The 18,215-nt window shown below is 40.8% G+C and overlaps 1 protein-coding gene across 1 annotated transcript in view; it reads right to left on the bottom strand.

Annotated features, from left to right (window-relative positions):
* The window catches only part of PARVA (parvin alpha), a 267,872-nt gene that overhangs the window by 123,270 nt on the left and 126,387 nt on the right, over positions 1–18,215 (bottom strand). The window contains exon 5 of the mRNA XM_078680922.1: positions 17–157. Coding sequence (XP_078537048.1) covers positions 17–157 — 141 coding nt within the window. The remainder of the gene's footprint in view (positions 1–16; positions 158–18,215) is intronic.

Here is an 18,215-nt window from a genome sequence, read left to right on the forward strand (position 1 = left end):
AAAATGGAAAACTCACAGTCAACATTCCACTTGATGCTTCTTGGCGGAAGCTTAAGAGTTTCATTGATCTTTTCCAGCACGGTCTGTAGCTTTTGCTTTTGAGCGATTTCAGACTGTGTGACTTCTGCAACATTCAATTTCTCATTCTCGAGGTTCTCTACATAAGAAAAAGGAGGAAAAACAGGGAGAACTCGGTGACCTTTTTTATTCCATGGCCTACATTGTTTGATCAAAGTGTATGCTACCATTTTTTTTCTTATAAAGTAAATGCTCTTTGCAGAGATTTGAAAAACATGTCTTAAAAACGAATGCAAAGAAGGATCTAGTGGCAAATTCAAATAGTCTGCAAGCAGTAAACAGAGAAAAATATAAAAAATATAGTGTAGAAATAATTTTAGGTCATCGCTATCTCTCACATTGTTCCATTCTTGTACAATGTCTGCTGTAAAATCAACTAGAAACATTTAGCTGTAAATGAATATTGGGAGAGTAAGCTGAAGAAAGAGTCCTCATACATATGTATCTGATGGTCAAGCAGCCTTCATGTACCGAAATTCTATATATATATTGCCTAATTTTATCATTTATTTATTTTCAAGTTTTATACAGTGATAACTTGACCCGAAGGTATTAGAGCGCTTTACCGAGTTTGCATAGTAGCTTTAAAACATAGGGTGAATTACAGCTGCCACAATACATTAGTACAGTAATCACTACCTTGTACAACTATGCAAACTTGATACAAGGACACCCTAAACATAATGAAGATGGAATGATTTCCAAGTCAAATTGTCGCCTGAAAAATGCATTTAAAAAAAGAAAACCAATATAGAATAGTACATGTATTCAAGTATAGGACCATGAAAGTTATTTTTGTCAGAGAGCAAAGCTTATTGTGGAATTCATTTTCATTGCTTATCCTTTTGTGTGCCAGTAGGCCGTTTTCGGATAAGGCCTGTAGAATGTGCACAGCAAAATGCATTACTCTTGGTCAACTAATGTAATGTGCTGAAGTAAACTTCTAGTAATGCAAAGCAAGACTTGCTCAAAGACATCACCTATGAGTTTCAATTGCTTGCCAGCCTTGCAACAGACACCGTTAGGGGTGAGACGAAGTGTCTACCTCGGACTGGTTTCATCCTTGCCTATGCTTGGAAAAAGCCCACAGTCCCAGCACTGGACATGTGATAATCATGAGCATCGCCACACCATACCATGCAGGTGGCACGTACTATAAGCTTCTTTTGATTGGTCCTGTATATAATATTTGTGCTAATCTGTACAGTCTGATCATGAACACATGAAGTATTTGTTCATAATTCCACAGAAACTCTGCTGCACTTGTGATTTTATTGGACATGTACTGAAATGCCTTGTTACAACTTTTTGTGCTTTACAGGAATAAAACAACGTACTGACCTTCAGCAAATTGAACACTTGGTTACCATGCCAGCTGTCCCTGTGTTCAAGTATATTCAATTTTCTAAATGTGAGCCTGACTGAGTCTGTTTTTAGTTTATTATTTAGGCTTCTACATTATAAGTAATCTTACAATGGGGTACAAAAGAAGCCTCAAACTTTCTGTTATCATGTAGTGTTTGCATACATGTATAGCTGTACTCATAATTCCACTTTCTTCAACACTAACACACCACCACTGCAGTAGAAAATAAGGCATTGTAGCTCACTGCCGAGGGATACAGCAGTTGTTAAAGGCCCTGAACACGATTTATAGGACAGAGCCGCAGGTGAAGGCAGTGTAGCCTCAATCAAACGGACTATAATGTCCACTGGGAGAAAACTGTTCTAAATTCACAACAGACAAACAGAAATACAAACATTGGAATTCTGGAACAGAAGGTCTGTACAAGCCATTATTGACACTGGGCCCTTTCATGGTCTTTAATGGAGCTTGCAACATTGCTATATTCTAATCAAGCAATATCATCCATTGAGGGTCAGAGCACTCTCAGTTAGCTATTGACTGGTTTGGAGTCAGAAGGTCTGGCATGAAGCCACAAGCTTTTATCCCTTGTAAGGCTCTCCTGCTTGGATGATACTACTTTGGTCTTAAAGTTTGAAGTGAAATTCACAAAATTGTTTGTTAGATGGTTTGTTTTCATGGGAGTATTTCGGTTACAAGAAGCACACAAGTTAGATTACCTGTTTTAGTGATAAGGCTCTGCCATTTTCCTACCACTGAAATGCATTGTAGTGAACTTTCCTCTGGTGCCGAAACAATTACGGAAGTACACATCTAAGGACCCTAGGGCCACTGGAAAAGCATTTGAAGCTTCACAGGATGGTACGCAGAAGCCAACAGCAGAGTCCAGTACGAGCCGCTACATGTCAGTTGGGCACTTTCGGAAAAAGGTCTCTTGTAGCTTCATGTGTCCCTGTAGCCATGGCAGAGGTCAGCCAACTGAGCCCAAGTCTTTTTCCTTGTACAGGTGGGAGCAGATCCAGTCCTTCAGGTCTCCTCACAGGTTTCAAACAGTAGGTGCAGTACTTCTTCTGCTCTTCCACACATGTCATGAGGTGTTCTGAGGAAGGCTGGATGAGGGTCTAGCCTTGTAAGATACACCAGCCTTTGGGTGGGGCGGGGGGACACTCTAAGACACTCCTAGTTCCACTTTGACCTACGGAGCAAAGAATGCCAGGATCAGACCTTTCCACTTTTGCAGTAGTTCTTCTTTGCTTTACTACAACACACCCAAAATGCACTAGTGGATGGAACAATAAGGGCCTCATTACAATGTCAGGTGGTTTGCAGAATCAGGACCGCCAGTTGGCGGTCCCGACCGCAGTATTAGGATGCGACTGCACATGGTGAAGTTGCACACTCCCATTTCTCTATGGGCGCTTGGAAAACATTTCTGAACTGGAGTCATGTTTTGTCTTTCAGAGAGCTTCCAATATAATTCCAGCTTGTCTGCTTTTTACTTTATTCATAATGAACAGTATTTATTTAAGGTCTAATGGATATAAAAAATAACTAGTGCTGTACATGGAGCGGGTGGTGCCATGATGTGTAAATGATTTTTGTCTTATACTAACTACTGCATTCAATCAGTCGTATCACAAAGAAGTAATTGGTTCATACTGCTTCATTGGCTAGGAAATCCAGATCGAGATACTCTTTGGTGTAGCGGCCTAGCATTTTACCAAGCCTGAGCGAGATTTAGATTATGCTAAAATAAAATGTGTAATTTAGGTTCCTGAAGGAGTCACATATATATTCAGAGTTGAGTTGATATAAAAGTCCTACTTAAATTGAATTAAACATAAGATACACAAATTGGAAGGTGTACAAAAAGTAAATTGTAGAAACGTTCTATTTCTTATACAAATAAGACTTCAGCAACAAATATAAACACATTGTCCATAACCTATTACAATAATGTTCAATATGGTCCAAGATAAAACATTATAAACAGCACACCCAACCCATATTAATCACAAAAATTAAGTTGTAGCGTATTTAGTAATGATCAATGGGGTATTTCCTCCTAACATATTACACACTTTCTGACCAAAGTCCATCAAAGGTTAAAAATGGGGTTGCAAATGATCAAAATGGGAATGTTAGAGAGGATGTACTGTTGAAGTCTCAGATGGCTAACCTGTCCACAAGACCATCATCAGGACTGAGTGACACAAACAAAGGAGGAGGACAGGCCATGAGTAACCTAGCAAAATACAGACATCAATAAACCTTAAGAGAAAATCATATATGTGCATAACTCAGCATAAAGGGGCAAAAATGCACTACCTTTGTGAAGCACAAGTGTCCCTAATCATATCACACCAAAAAAGTGCCTATACTCACAATAGATGTACTACCCAAACCACAAAAGAATTAATCATACATACCACTAATAAAAGGGCATCAAAAAAAGTCAACTTATTACAGAACACCAACATTCTAAAAGTTATTCCATTAAAAAAAATAAGACTCATAACAGTCATGAGAGTACCTAAAAATCTACCAGTAATAATATTAGGAGAAAATAACAAAGCACATAAAGGACTAAATTGTAAAGGACCAGATCGTCCTTACACCTACAAAAAAGACAAAAGCTGCCATCTCACATCACAGAAAGAAGTATGACCATGTCAAACAAAACAAGCAAATCAGAAAGTTGATAAAGCGTATCATGCCATCTTTTGGGTGAGACCTTTCTTAACAGGGTTCACTTGCCAAATCCATCTATTCTCCTTCAATTTGAGCAACCATCCATATAATTTCTGAGTAGTAAAAATGTACCTCGAGCGCATGGTAACAACACAACATGAGCGACTGTTGTTAACGCTGCCATTGTTTAGAAGCATCTTCATGCCAAAAAATTATGCAGGGATGTATTTCACGCTAAAAGATAGTGAGAAATAACAGATTTGCATTTCAGGTAATGATGTTAATTTCACATAACTTTGCCATAATTTCATGTAATTTCTCATAAACAAATAAGACAAATATATATCTGGTTATTTGCAAGTTTCATGTTGTGGCAGAGTGAACTCTAATGTTTTGAACATTAAAATAATCATAGATACTTTGGGGACGATGCACAAACTCATTCAGTACAGGAAATAGCATTACAAAAGTGCTTTTTTACCTACTCTTACATGCCTTTGGGAATCAGCCCAAATTTCAGCATTTATCAAAAGCTTTGTAAAAAAGACAGTTTTGGGTTTCCATTGTTTTTTTGTGTCTCTGCTGTAAATGACACAAGAAATATACAGCATCAATGCTTGTATAAAAACATAAGCACTATGAGTGGTGTTGAGAAGTTTAAAATAAGAGTTTAAATAAATGGAAAAAAAGCTGACCAATGGGAAAATTCATAAATCTCTGGGAAATGTGTCTGGACAGAACGGCCTTTTAATATGAAGCATATTATGAAGTACTGAATCTATGTCCTTCTCTTTTTGGCACCAACACAACCACACCAGTGCAGTCAAGAAGGATATCTAATTCATTTCTATAAAATTATGTAAAATAATTCAGTTGGAGCTGGTTGTTCTTGCTGGCCTAATGGATGGACTTTCTCTGATGACTATCAGGATAGTCTCCATTTCTGCAAGGCCCAAATCATGATTGACAATCATGCAAAAGTGTATGAATTCCAAAATAATCTTGAGGTTAATCTGTATGTGGTGGAAAGGATTGTTTGCTTTTCTTTCATCACTGTAAATGGTCAGTGGTGGTTTTTAAAAGGTTGTTACATTGGCGTGGCTACGCATCGCAGACTTGCTCGTTTCGGTCGGGAGTTTCAGTCCCGACCGCCCATTTGTGCACAACGCGCCTCTTGCTATCTGTGGCACAATCACTCCCATAAACGGCCTGTGAACGTACTGGGGCAACTCCTATTTTTGTGGGGAGTCTTTTTTAATGTGCACTATTGAAAGATGCCGCATTTCCTCCTTTCTCGAGCCTGAAATTAAACTTGCTTCTTCAGCCGCCATTTTGTGATGCTGTGTGCCTCATACCTCAAGAAATGTCTGACGTACCCTTCACTTTGACTTTTTGTTTCAACTCAACTGCTACATAAAGACCAGGCTTGTTTCTGCTTTATTCTCTTCGCTCCTAAATGTTTTTGCTTTCTTTCTCCTCACTCTGGCTCACGCAGCATTTCAACGCCTCCTGTTGTTACGCCACCATGTCTTCATCAATTATGCTTCATTATTGGGCTTGACTTTTTGCTGATAATTCCTCTCTTGGTGAAGCAGGTTGGTCGCTGTTGGTTACTCTGAATTCCTTTACGAACTGAAGTGCTTTCCTTTTTTCATTGCTGCTCAGTGTTCTTGTATGGGGAAACTCCGCAACTTGAAGCTTGCTACGATTACTAAGTTGCCTTCCGGATCAGATTCTGACTCCCCTCTTCAGGACAAGGAAGGAGGCAAACCGTCAAAACCTAACGTATCACATGGAGCTATTTCTAAATCTCAGAATGGTGGGAAAATACCTCTAGTTTCCGGTAAACGTCTCAAGAAAGATCCTCCTGCTCCTGAGAACGGCGCTTCTTCTTCTTCCATAGATATAATCCTAGAAGAAATCCGCGCTCTCAAGCCCTTCATGGAAGCTACCACCAAGAACATGCAAGCCATGCAAGACAAATGGTCCACTTTAGAATCCCGTGTTCTTATACTAGAACAATCATCAGAATCCCTTCACTCCTCCTGCTCTCGTATTCCCTCACTGGAGGCTGAGGTTCTTTTGCTTAAGAAACAGTCAGAGGATTTGGAAAACAGAAATCGTAGGAACAACCTCCGCCTTTACGGGCTTCCGGAACTGACGGAGGGGTCTAACCCTACTGCTTTCTTTCAGACTTTCCTTTCAAAGATTTTGGATACTCCAGCTCTAGACTCCATCAACATCCAAAGAGCCCATCACCTTGGTCCTCGAGTTTCTTCTAAACCTAGAGGGGTCATCATGCTATTCCTTCAGTACACTGATCTCCTGCAGGTTCTTTCAGCTGCAAAACTCAAAAAACAAATCATCTAGCAAGGCCATCGCCTTTATCTATCTCAGGATGTCTCCAAGGCCACAGCGGACAGACGGAAAAGATTTCTCGACCTACGTCCTCAGCTCAGAGCTCTCAATGCAAGATATGGTCTTCTTCACCCGTGTCTCTTCAAGGTTACCCACAAAGACAAAACCACCACTTATGAAGACCCTGCTGTTCTTCAAGAATTTCTCCGTCAGCAGAGCCCTGATGTTATGGATGTTTCCGAACCGCCCTGGTTGAACCTACAGTCTCTTCTGGTCTAATATTATTAATGTTGTTGTTATTTGTTCTCTGTATCTCTTGTTATTGTTGCGAGTTTTCTTCTCTATTTTTGTCCTTATTATCCTCTGACCTGTGTCATATTTCCCTTGTTCTTCATAGATTTACTCTTTTTCTCCTCTTACATTAACAGACACCGCCCCTTCTCCCCTCTTTTTTCACCCGATGTTTGCATGGTGTTTGTACGCTGCCTTTGGATTTGTGAATACTACGGTCTGGCATCCACTCTTGGTGATGTCGCTGTTGTCTTTCTGATGCCTACACCCCCGTTTTCGTTTGCATTTCCCGTACCCGTAAGTATGTCTTTCAGTCGTTCGCTTTGGACATGTACTGTCTTCTTGTTATCTAGTGTTCCTGTCCCTTTTCTCCTTTTCTTACTCTCTGCTTGCTTTCAGTCATTTTCTTCCTTCTCTTTTCTCTCTTCTCTCACTTTCTATCTTCTTTCTACTCTCTGGTCTATTTCTTCTTCTCTTTCTTCTATGTTTCAGTGTTTTTTCTGTAGCAGTTTTTTCCCTCTTCTCTCTGCGTCTTTCCCTTTTTTCTTTCTTTTCTCTTACCCTTTTCTCTTTATCATTAGATCTTCACTATTCTCAACTCTCTTAGTTTATTTTTTGCGCATTAATAGGCATGTTGCTGTTAGTTGTGCTTCTCAACTGTTCCATTCCGTGTAACGACATGGAATGTTAAGGGATTGAATAATCCCATTAAAAGGCAAAGAGTTCTCTCACATTTGGCAAGACTTAAGACTGATGTTGCCCTCCTTTAAGAGATGCATCTTGCTGAGATAGAGGCTCTAAAGCTCAAGCGTTGTTGGGTGGGTCATGTTATTTGTTCCCCCACGGCAACTAGGAAAAATGGTGTTGTAATTTTGTTGCATAAAAAGTTAAACGTTTCCTCCATCGTTCATGAATGTGATGTTGAAGGCCGTTGGGTTCTTGTTACATTACTTATAGATAATATTCCTCTCACCCTTTTTAACTTTTCTACTGGGATCGACAGGTCCTTTTGGCCCTCTATCTCTACTAAACTGTCCTCCCTTTCTGGGGACTACATACTTCTTGGAGGAGATTGTAATCAAGTTATTGACCCTTTCCTTGATAGACAGTCAAAAGTCAAATTTGTTCCCTCTCGGATGCACACTCAATTTGTAAATTCTTTTCAAAGTAATGCTTTAGTAGATATTTGGAGACTGTGTAACCCAGATATTAGAGAATATAGTTTCTACTCCCCTCCTCATCAGTCCCAATCCCGCATTGACCATATTTTTCTTAGTAAATCCCTGTCCCAACATGCTATCCGCTCTGAAATAGGCTCCATCCTGCTTTCCGACCATGCTCCAGTTTTTGTAGACCTTGACTTACTCCCATTTTCTCCCCATTCTGGCAGATGGCGGTTCAATAATGCTTTGCTTCTGGAACCCACTTTTTGTACCGAATTTACTGCCTTTGCCAAATAATTTTTTCTTTTAAACCATTCCCCCGATTCCCCTTTTGTTTCAGTTTGGGACTCATTTAAAGCAGCCTCTAGGGGTTTTATCATCAATTTTGTGGCCAAGCGGAAGAAACTCAGAGAAGCTAAGTCGGAGAAAATCTTAGCTGATATTAAAACTTTAGAACTTGCCTATTATGCATCTAAATCTGACTCTTCTCTTAAATCACTCATTGAGGCAAAGATTTCATTTAACAAATACACAACCGATGCTGCATCTAATAGCTTGCTAAAATGTAACTCCAGATATTATGGTGGTAAGAATAAGATGGGGAAACTCTTGGCCAATTACTTAAAAATACGAAAGGAACGCACAAAGATTGAATCTATCAAGACCTCTTCTGGAGAATCTAAAATTAAAGATAAAGACATCCTCACAGAGTTTGTCAAATTCTACGATAACCTTTATACTCCTGAACAAGTCCCGAAGCCTGACGATCCCCTTTCTTACTTTTACTCTCTTCCCTCTCCTCTGGTCTCTCATGTTGATTTACATTCCTTGGAACAGGACATTTCGCTCTCCGAAATTTCCCATGCTGTTTCTAAATTACGTCATGGTAAATCTCCGGGTCCTGACGGCTTTACTATTGAATTCTACAGTCATTTTGCCTCTCTTCTTCTTCCCAAACACCTACTTTTATTTCAAACCTTCCTTGGAGCCGGTTCCTCAAGTGGTTCTTTTCAACAGGCTTTAATTTGTTTGATTCCCAAAGACGACAAGGATCATACCTTATGCAAGAATTACAGACCAATATCCTTGGTCAATACTGATTATAAAATTTTTGCCAAGATTTTAGCATGACACATGGACCCTCTTCTACCAGTCTTAAATGGTCCTGAGCAATCGGGGTATGTCAAAAAACGTCTCTCCTCCGATAATTCATGTGTTTTCCTTGATATACTTAGCAAGGCTTCCTCTTTACCTCTTCCCTTCGCAGCTATTTCTTTAGACGCGGAGAAAGCCTTTGATAGGATTGGGTGGGATTTTATGTTTCAAGCTTTACGTTGGTTTGGTATCCCCTCCAAATTCATTTCAATTGTTTCTTTACTTTATTCCGATCCTCAGGCTTCTATTTTTGTCAATGGGTTGTCCTCAGACTATTTTTCTTTACATAGAGGTGTTCGACAGGGTTGCCCCCTATCCCCTTTACTTTTTGTGTTAGCATTAGAACCTTTTCTTACTAAAATCCGTCTGGACAGCAGTATTTCTGGTTTTCAATTTGGTTCTCATCAGGTTAAGCTCTCGGTTTATGCTGATGATATTCTTTTTTATTGCTCCGATCCTGTTACCTCTATCCCCTCCTTTCTTCAGCAAGTCTCTTCCTTCTCTGTAGTTTCTGGTTATCGCTTAAACGCTGATAAATGTGAAATCTTACCTTTGAATCCTCTCTGCCAGAAACATCTTTTTTCTCAAACAGGTTTCTCATGGCAACCATCTAAAATTAAATATTTAGGAGTTTGGTTCGCTCCCCTTTTATCTGACACTCTTAAATTAAACTTTGATTATATTTCCAAGAAAATGGATACGGCTATTACACGTTGGCATCCACTCTTTCTGTCCTGGTGGGGCCGACTTAATTCTATAAAGATGATGTTATCCCCCCTTCTTCTTTATACTATTTCCATGCTCCCTTTACGCATTCCAATTTCTTTCTTCAAAAAGATGGATTCTTTACTATTGAAATTTCTATGGAACGGTAAGCGCCCTCGGATAGCTCTTGCTTCCTTACGAAAGGACAAAGCTCACTCTGGAGTACGTTTTCCTGATTTTAAAGAATACCATCGAGCCTTTACCTTGAAGCAATCTACCCGCTGGTTTTCTTCTGATCTTCCTCATTATCCTCCTGTCTGGTTGAGTATGGAAACCTCCTTCATTTCTCCATTTACCTTTCGCGAGTTCCTGTCCTTTACATCTTCTTTAACTCGCCTTCGCATGCCTGTTATTTCTCACTCTCGGAATCTCCTTCTACCATTCCTATCTTCATCTTATCCTTCCCTCCTTTCCATCCACGAACAACCGATCTGGAACAATTCACTCCTCAAAATCCATAACCGCACTTTCTTTTGGAAATCTTGGCTTTCTCGTGGAATATGTTGGATTTCTCAATTAATCTCCCAGGGTACCCCTCTTTCCTTTCAGGAGCTTCAATCCCTCTACTCATTACCCGCTTCTGCCCGGGCACAACATGCTACCCTTTTTCCAGTTTTGATCTCCTATCTTCGCTCCCTGTCACCTTCCAACGATGTTCCTTTAGACCGTAAACCCACCTCCCTTTTATTGGAAGCTTCTCCTTCTGCATCTGCCTTGTATAATTCTTTCCGCTTTGTTAATGATAGACCTAAATCTCGCATCGAAAATGCTTGGGAATCAGATTTTTCTCAGAATTGGCCTGTACTTTTTTGGGATAAAATATGGGCTATACTTCATAAAACCTCTAGAGCTGCTAATACTACCCAAACTTTATATTTCATTTACAACAGAACTTTATTCACTCCACTAGTTTTATCCCGTTTTTCACCAGATACCTCATCTACTTGTTGGTCATGTCCTTGTCCCGCTGCAGACCTCAAACATATGCTGTTTGACTGCCCTCCTACTTCCCAGTTCTGGCAACTAGTTTGGAAGCAAATACAAAAAAAAATTCCAATTCCAAGTTCCCTTTTCCCCTACACAAGTTTTTCTAGGTTCCCTCTCACCAGAACTTCATCTTTCTCCCAGCCACTATCTTCTACTCGACCTCTTCATAGCTGTAGCTTTCCACACCATCACTTCGAACTGGAAACAGGCTGCAACTATTCCCTACCAATCTTGGTGGAATGCGGTTTGTTTTCATCATCGTCTGGATACCAATTATGTATCCCCTATATCCCTGGCTATTAAACGGGACTTGATCTGGCTTCCTTTAGTAACATACCTTTCTTCCTCTGCTCTTGTACATCCCTCCCCTGATCCTAACACAGTTGAAGTACGTAAACCCCCATGATTTTCTTATTATTTGATTGCTGTAATTCTTAAGTTTCATTATATTGTATTTTGCCTTTTATTTAAGCTTAAGTGCTATTGTTCATAATTCCTCATGCTTGTTATGCATACCCTACATGAAAACCATTAATGTATTGCTTATTTTATATATCTATTTATTGTAACTCTTCCCTTTCTCTCTCCCCCTCTCTTCCCCTTCCTCTATATTTTCTTCAATAAATCAAACTTAAAAAAAAAAAGGTTGTTACATTTCCAAAGATAGTATTGTTTCTGGCTTAAGTTATTGAGAATGTGTGTTGTTTTCAGATTAAAGGCCGTGATTTCATTTTGGCATAATAGTTTGCTTTTAGCTTTTTCCTTTAGTAGGATCGAACAGAAGGTGTGTGAGACTATAGTGTTTTGGATACTCTGAAACATTCTTTCTAGAGTCATGGACTTTTAGACTGAATCAACGTGAAATGCAGTACTATGAATGAAGGAAGTAGATTTATACAAAAGAAAATCGGACTAACAGAAGGTTATGCTTCATCTTTGGGTTAATTAGAGTTATGTAGAATGTACACACATGTACATGATCCAACTATTGCAGACAGGACTCTCCCCATATTTGGTGGATGTTCTGCTTCTGCCTAACTTTACATACCGCTCCCCAGCAAGGATATTTCTCTCAAGCAGTACTGTGGGTGAAGATCCAGCTCATGATACTTAGCTTTATGCAATCTGACCAAGAGGTGTCAACTGTGTGTCACTCTTCTGATGAATCATGAGGCCACTGAAAACATTACCTCTAAAAGCCAACTTCCATTTCCTCATAGGCTAGCTGTGCAATTGCGTTTTTTTACTTTCAGAACTGTGAGTGAGAAAGACAAAGAGAAAATGGACATGGGTAAGTGAGGACTAAAGAACAGAGGCCACAAGGACCTGACCTTTAGGGGGGTTAGGGGGTTGCGGATATTTATAGGCTCATCTGAGGACTTTGTACAAGGATCCAGTTGGGCACTGTGTGCGTGTTGGGCACAGCTAGACTGCAGCAGATGTCCATCTAAGGGTAATGTGTGGAAGTGCATATAGATGGGGATTACCATTTTTCCCAAAGGTATACATGCATTGTTCCTTTTAACTACATCTTTGATCCTGTAAGCACTATCTAATATCAGTGGTGAAAAGAACAATTGATAGACAGAATGCAGAACAATGTCATACCCTAGTACAGAGATCTGGACCTAAATCCATAATTGCCCCCCCCCATGCCATTCCAGGTTGAACCCAGACATATGCAAATCAGTCTTGACCCTGCAACCAATGGGAAAAATCCATCCGGAGCTGCCAGGCCAGGTCCTCCCTGGGCTGGAAACAAGCATCCAGGGTCCCAGGATGCTTGTTTCTGGTCCAGAAATGTCCTGGTCTGGCAGTTCATGCTGGATTGTTCCCATGGGGAACAGGGTTAAGACTGATTTACATATGGCTGGGTCTAAACTGGAATGGCCTGGCATGCAAAAACAATGATCGATTTAACCCAGATCTGTGACTGGGTATGAATGTTTGATTACTTCAGCATTCCGACCATCATCTGTTCTAATTGCTAATATCAGTGGGGAAACAAGATAGCAGTTTTCCACTGAATTATAGTAAAGAGGTTATATGCCCTTGATGCAATGTTGTTGCCTGCATTCTCACCTTCGAGAGCCACTTACATTTTTTTCTGATAGGGAAATTTGGGCAGACAATGTCATGATATGAGGTACAAAGAAAAATCCCACCCAACTCACTGTCAGAAAAAGAACAAGCAACACCTTCATATTAATTTTTTTAGGATATAGGAAGTAGATGTCTGAGAGTTTTTCCTAGCCCCAGCTATTCTGCCATCAACTTTTGGGAATATTAGGCCATGCTTAAGAAATCACACAGGACTGGAAACATCCCTTCTTTGCAGCAGCAGAGGAAAGAAGAACTGAACTGCCTTCATTCCCAGGTTACTTTTGGTTTAGATTGCATGGCCTTATCTGAAATCCTACATCCAATGCGGGATGCAAAGATCCTTTTTGACAAAAACTTTGATGTTGGGAATTGCAAACACCTGACAGAAATTTTGGACAGCATCAGCTGTAAGGCAGCGCTGGCAGGTCAGAATTCTAGGCAGGCTGCCAGCAAAAGAAGTATCGAAATTAATAAGTGACATTTTTCACGCAAACTGTAAATAAGGCATACGTTATTCCCAGTTATAAATATGTCCAGTTTTAAACTAAGAGGTATAATATTTTATTCTCCTAGTTCTGAATTGTGATTTTTCAATTTAGTAGATCACAGACACGAAGTGTGAACGTATAGTAGTGTGATTAATATCTCAAACATTGGTGGCAGCTCGCAAACGTTGGGGGCATGTAGTGAAAATTTCAACCACATATATATTCTAAAATGCACACATGTTCAACCCAAATGTAATATTTGGGAGATATCACCATTTTTCTAATTCCTTCTTTTTTCTATAACCTAATTAATTTCCTGAACTGGCAAGAAGGTCTCTTACTCTAGCGCTCATTGTCGAAATCTGCCATAAATGGCAAGTCAGGAGGTTTTCTAACCAAATGTTAGGAAACCATGGAGAAATTAAGGACCTCTGGCAGAACCCACTGTGTTGTGAGATTTTTTTCTTTGAACAGCATCTTCAAGACTTCAAAAAACACTGCATGCATCCTCAAGAACTAAAGTAACGTCATTATTATATTTTTTGATTGAAGATTTTGTTTGCTTTTTTACTTTAGATTTAGCAGGTCTTTTTTTAGTTTGGGAATGCTGGGTCTTGTATTATATCGCTTATCTTGAAAGGAAGGAGCATCAAGGGGGAAATTACATTATGAGTAACTAGTTATACCTTTCTACACAGCAGTATCTATTAAAAGATCTTACAAACCCGTTTCATTAGTTCAAAAAGAGAAAGACAGATAACGTGTCCAGGATGGTTTAGTGGGACATTCTTGGAAGTTTCCAGACCAACCACATTGATTATTTTTTTTTAATACATTTTTATTAAATACCGGGTACAGCAATAATAAATACGTTTCATAATTTGATCTGTTAAAACCCATACTACACAGATTTATAAAATGTATAAAAAAATCTTCCATATAAATATATTGTGGCGTTTTACCATTACTTGAGAAGCAGTTAATTAATATACATAGAAACATCATGCAGATTTTAAGATCCATTAAAAGTTATACCATCCTATTGTTTAAGAGGGGCTTGCTCCACACAATCAGTGTATAATCTTCAACCCTCACCCCTACTCACAGACGAGAGTCCCTCCACCCCTTGAGAGGGGCCCAGATGTTCATCCCCAGCTCCCTCATCTTGCGGCCCCTATGAGAGTATAAAGAGGATTCGATATTATGGATCCCTAGGAGTCTAGCCAGCCACATCTGGAAAGTAGGTGCTACAGTATCCTTCCAGCCTGCCGCCAGCAATATCCCCAGGACTGCCACAGAAATAAAAACAAAGGCTTCCTCGTCCTTACTGAGGCCCAGATTGCTATCAGTTCCTATAATCATTAGGGTAGGGGATAGGTTGATCTTAGTACCTAGCAGCCCCTCCCAAAACTTCTCAATCTCCCCACGAATTACACCTAGTTTATCGCAGTGATGAAACATGTGTACAAGATTATGAGGCCCCTCCAGACATCTTGGACACTTGTCATCCTCCCTCTTCCCCCAGTCAAATGGTTTGGCAGGTGTAAAATAAAGGTTGAAGATAGTTTTATAGTGTTGGGCTCTTAGATTTGTTGAGTGGAACAATGTCCCAGCTAATTCCAGTGCTTTATACAGAACTACATCCGGATTGTTTAATATCGTCATCCAAGAGATCTCCAATTTTTCAAGATCATCTTTTAGACTCAATAATAAGGAGCAGTAGACCATTCTACTTTTCGTTCCTCCAGTTGATAGATACTCAATCATGTTAACTCTACCCCCTGGAGAGATCCGTGGCCTAATACCCAAGAGAGTATTGAATATTTGTAAGAGTTTAAAACCTTGATTTGCATGAATGCCACATTTCTGCTGGATAGTAATGAATCCCATCAATTGATCCCCTTCAAATATATCTCCTATTCTTCTAACACCTAGCTGCTCCCAAGATTTCCCCAACCTATCATAACTAAATTGTGGGAATATACTTGAATTTCACAGGGGAGTATAAAAATGTACTCTTGGAACTGCCAGCGTTCTTTGTATCAGCTTCCATACCTCCCAGGCACTGTCCATTATCTTATAACGCATTTATTTGTAATACCGCCTGTCAGTTTTCTGCAACAAAAGCCCTAAGGCTTCTCTGCCCAACATCAATTCATAAATGGAAGGAAGAGTCTGGCTACCAGATACCGTATCGGTCGGGCTACTAGGAGTGCGAAATAAAATTGCCATCTGACTTAATAACCAAGCCCAATGATATAGCCTAATATTAGGAATCGCCAAACCTCCCTTTTCCTGTGGCAAAGACATATATTTCATGTCTCGCCTGAGTTTCCCATATTGCCATATAAAATTCATGAATGTTGCCTCTATCAATTTCATTAAACCCTTGTCAATCAGGGACTGGATAGCACAGAAAAGATATAATATTTTGGGAAGCATAGTAATTTTTAGTACATTGGCTCTCCCTATTATAGACAAATGCAGAACATCTATTCTTTTTAAATTCGCTGCAATTGATGTTACCACTGGGACAAAATTATCCTTTACAATCGTATCCATTGTGGAGCTTATTCTGATCCCAAGATAGACTGCCGTTTCTATACATCTTGCATCATTCATTATGATATTATTGATGCAGACTATCTGCGTCTTACTCTCATTCAGCAGATAGCCCGAACGACGTCAACATTCGCTTGAGATCTCCGAGATAGCTCTCATAGCCCTGACCGGGTCCGTGGTAATTATAGCCAGGTCATCCGCATAGGCCAAAAGCTGGGTCTCAAACCCATTGCAGACTAATGGCTTAATATCTTGGGTTCCCAACAATCTCTGAATCAACGGATTGATGTAAAGGGTGAAGAGAATTGGTGAATAGGGTCACCCCTGCCACGTCCCCCTCAAGATAAAAATTATTTCCGAGTTGCCTCCCATTAACTGGACTCTAGCCTTTGGCTCTAAATACATGGCCTTAATCACTCATTATTTTAAGGCCAAAGCCCCTACGCGCCAAAATCCCCCACAAATACTTCCACGTCACACGATCGAAGGCCTTTTCCCCGTCGAGAAGGATCATGGCCATCCGTCCCCCTGTGGCAGCCTGTACATCAAAAAGCGTGATGGCCCGCCTGATATGGTCCGTTGCCCCTCGGCCTGGGATATACCCATGGTGCCACGGGAAACCAGACCACCAATGACCCCTCCCGACCTTTTCGCCAGTACCTTCGCGTAGATCTTAGTGTCTGTATTGATGATATTGGGAGATAAGATGAGGGATTCTCTTTGGGTTTCCCTTTTTTGTGAAACACTACAATGTTAGTTTCCTTCCAGGATTCTGGGACTTCGCAAGAGAACATTATGCCATTAAATAGATCCAACAAAAAGGGGGCAATCTCGCTCTGAAAACATTTATATACCTCGAGCGGGATGCTGTCGGGCCCAGACGCCTTCTTTGCTAATAGATCATTGAATGCTTCCGTAACTTCCCCAATTGAAAAATCTTTCTCAAGTACTGCTCTGGTCTGACTTTCCAACTGAAGGCCCGTATCATCAAGCTCCGGATTACCAGTGTGAGAAGTTGGCCTGATGTGCAGTGCTCACTATTCTAGTGATCACTATATATCAGTCCAAACAACCCTTATTGATGATTGGTTGTAAGTCAACCTTATAGACCAGCTATCCTAGTAGCATGGATACGAGCAGTCTAAGGCTAAGACTCTAGAGGGCGTGTTAAGCCAGCTGTTTTACCATCACATTACCCCTTGAACACCCAGTGAAAGGACACCACACAAGTGTTATGAAAATAAACAATGTATTTATTAGAATCACAACAACCCTGTACTCTTTATGAGGACAGGGTGCTAAGCACACAACAAAACTCTTACGAAAATACTTTTAAGTTAGCACGTTACACAAATGCCCGAGGGGCACGAAAAACCATATACGCTAAAAGTGGAATGCGAATTACTAGCAGGTAAGTAACAGTTCTAATAGGCTTTGGAATCGCTAGGACTGGACTAGGGAATCGTTAGATTACTACTAGGAGGCCTAGGGGACTCGGGTGCAGAGTGTGCACTCTCACGCGGGATGCGGGACAAAGTCTATGGAAGCTAGAATTCACAAAGTTAGTGTTCACGGGCGAACCCGACCTGGTAGGGAGAAAATGACAGTGGATCCTGACCCTTGGATAGTGAGGCTATGCTGGGACACCGGAGTGCCGAAGTTACCTAGCCCAGGGGCTGCAGCTGCATAGGTCTGAAAAGACGTCGGGGATCTCGTTGCCGGACCAGGAGCCTGGAAGGAAGAAGTTGCTGGCAGGCGACCAGTGAAGAAAAGTTCGATGGATCCAAGCCTGGATCAAGGAAGAAGAAAACCTGAAAGCAGAGGGGACCAAGTTCTTGAATCACTAGCCAGTGATTAAGTGGGCACCAGGATGGCACCGGGCGAAGTCACCGCAGTCAGGTGAGTGGGCGCTGCTGGGCTCTGCAGTCTCTCGGACCAGGAGGCGTTGTCGGCGACCAGGATGGAGGTGCGAGCTGTCCCACGAAGGATGAAGTCGTTGGCGTCGAAGTTACCCAGGATTGGGCAACAAGCCTTGGCTAATTCAAGCCCACGCGGTGGACTCAAAATGGCGTCTTGAGTGGACCAGGAGGGTCCAGGGTGCTCCTCTTCGGGAAGGGAGCAAGGGCCAGTCTGGAGCAACCAGACCAGCAGCAGAAATGTCGTCGGGCGTCGTCAGGAAGGCCACAAGCCAACGGGCTAGTAGCCAAA

This window comes from Lissotriton helveticus, chromosome 3_1 (genome assembly GCF_964261635.1).
Source record: "Lissotriton helveticus chromosome 3_1, aLisHel1.1, whole genome shotgun sequence".
In the NCBI taxonomy this organism is placed as follows: domain Eukaryota; kingdom Metazoa; phylum Chordata; class Amphibia; order Caudata; family Salamandridae; genus Lissotriton; species Lissotriton helveticus.